Source organism: Empidonax traillii, unplaced genomic scaffold, assembly GCF_003031625.1.
Source record: "Empidonax traillii isolate 1590-97213 ecotype Southwest subspecies unplaced genomic scaffold, ASM303162v1 scaffold6591:size5886, whole genome shotgun sequence".
In the NCBI taxonomy this organism is placed as follows: Eukaryota; Metazoa; Chordata; class Aves; order Passeriformes; family Tyrannidae; genus Empidonax; species Empidonax traillii.
In genome coordinates this window covers 3,942-5,886 of record NW_020961784.1, presented here as the reverse complement: position 1 = coordinate 5,886, position 1,945 = coordinate 3,942, and the positions used below count along the sequence as shown (strand labels likewise).

Genomic DNA, 1,945 nt, shown 5'->3' with positions numbered 1-1,945 from the left:
ATGGGGTCGGGGCCCTTCTCGGGCTGGCCCAGCCCCGCGAACGCCGACATGTCGATGCCGGTGCCGGGGGGGCCGGGAGGGCCGGGGGGGCCGGGGTTTCCAGGAGGACCCTACGGGGAGGAAGGAGATGCAATCCCATCCTGGTGGGCTGTTCTGGGCGGCTTCACAACCCCCAAGCCTGGACGTTGCCCGTGCCGGGTGGGTTCAACTCACCGCAGGGCCGGGCTCACCGCTGCGCCCGCGGGGGCCGGGGGGGCCGATGGGGCCGGGCATGCCGTTGGAGCCGTCCTTGCCAGAGGGGCCCACTGGGCCGGGGGGACCCTAAAAGAACCCCCCAAAAAAAGGAGGGGGGTCAGGGAAGGTGTTGGGCATCCCTCAGCTCCTGCCACCTGCTGACCTGGGCAGGGGCTCAAGGACAGAGGTGCCTCCTTTTCCTCTCATGCCCCTTAAACTCCTTCTCCTCTCACACCCCCCAAACTCCTTTTCCTCTCATTCCCCCCAAACTCCTTCTCCTCTCATTCCCCCCAAACTCCTTCTCCCCTCACTCCCCCCAGGACTTACCCTGGGACCAGAGGGACCCGCAGGACCGGCAGCCCCTTGGTCTCCAGAAGGACCCTGAGAAGGGAGGGAGGGTGATGGTTCCAGCCTGGCACCAAGGGCTGCTCAGCCCCAGCAAAGCCTTCCCACGGGGCTGGGGGGCTCTGCCCGTGGCCACAGGGACACGTGTGGGGCTGGGGGTCCCCCCACCAGCACTTACAGGGGGGCCAGGCAGACCCTGCAGCCCGGTGAAGCCACGGTGACCCTTCAGGCCTCTCTCTCCAGCCTCTCCCGTCTCGCCCTTGTCACCACGAGGCCCTTGGGGACCCTGGAGGGGGAGATGGCAGGGTCGTGTCAGGCTGAGGGTGGCAGATCCCCCACCCTGACCCGACCCCAAACACTGTCCCAGCATCACTCACCGGCATCCCCCGAGCGCCAGCAGGGCCAGAGGGACCCATGGGACCTTGTGCACCCTGGGGAGAGAAAAGAGGAGCGGTCAGAAGCAGCTGGGAGCACGGGGTGCTGGGGGCAGGGGGTGCTCTCTGCCTTTGGGGGCGTCCAAACCGGCCCCACCGCTGGGAAACGGCGTCTTTAAACCCCCTGAGATGGAGCATCACCCAGGAACGATGCTTGGAAATGGAGATATTCCCTTCTCCAGCTCCTGGGGCTCACCCTGGTGCTCAGGAATCCTCAGGAATTGTGTTTGGAGTTGCCCCTGAATCCCTGCCAGGCACTAACGGGCACCTGCCGAGCTCCCCCACCCTGATTACCCCCCGGCCTGCCCTCAGAGTGGTTCCAAAAAACCCTCAGAGCCAACATCCCCCCCAGCACTCACCGTCTCTCCTCTGTCTCCTTGTTTTCCGGTGGGACCCACGGGCCCGGGAGCGCCGGGAGCTCCGGGAGCACCGGGGGCACCCACGGGCCCCGTCTCGCCTCGGTCACCCTGCACAGGGACACGGGAGCGTGGTCAGACCCTCGGGGTTGGCAGCATTTGGGGGGTGGGTTATTGGGAGGGGGGGGAACTCCCGGCAAACCCACCTTCACTCCGGCAGCGCCGTCTCTTCCCGGGGGTCCGTCGGAGCCGGGGCTGCCCTGGGAGAAGGGGAGGAATTAAAGGCTCGACTCGGGGTGCAAACCCCACAGCAGCAGAGCCCTGTGATGGAAGGAGGGGGGATGACACGGGCAGGGGGCTGCCCCCCTTCGCCCCCTCCCCACCCACCTCGCGGCCGGGCTCTCCAGCAGGACCCGTCAGGCCGGGGGGACCCACAGGGCCGGGGGGGCCACGGTCACCAGCGGAGCCGGGGGCTCCTTGTTTGCCAGGCTCGCCCTGAGGGAATGGGGAGGAAGGACAAGACCTGTGAGCAGGGGGGTTGGAGGGAGGTGACACAGGGGGTGACACAGGAGGTGA

General features: G+C 67.4%; 1 protein-coding gene across 1 annotated transcript in view; it reads right to left on the bottom strand.

Annotated features, from left to right (window-relative positions):
* Window positions 1–3: 3 nt before the first annotated feature.
* The window catches only part of LOC114073481 (collagen alpha-1(II) chain-like), a gene marked incomplete at both ends in the record, with an annotated part of 5,867 nt that continues 3,925 nt past the window's right edge, over window positions 4–1,945 (bottom strand). The window contains 8 exons of the mRNA XM_027911224.1: window positions 4–110; window positions 214–321; window positions 562–615; window positions 758–865; window positions 957–1,010; window positions 1,373–1,480; window positions 1,576–1,629; window positions 1,757–1,864. Coding sequence (XP_027767025.1) covers window positions 4–110; window positions 214–321; window positions 562–615; window positions 758–865; window positions 957–1,010; window positions 1,373–1,480; window positions 1,576–1,629; window positions 1,757–1,864 — 701 coding nt within the window. The remainder of the gene's footprint in view (window positions 111–213; window positions 322–561; window positions 616–757; window positions 866–956; window positions 1,011–1,372; window positions 1,481–1,575; window positions 1,630–1,756; window positions 1,865–1,945) is intronic.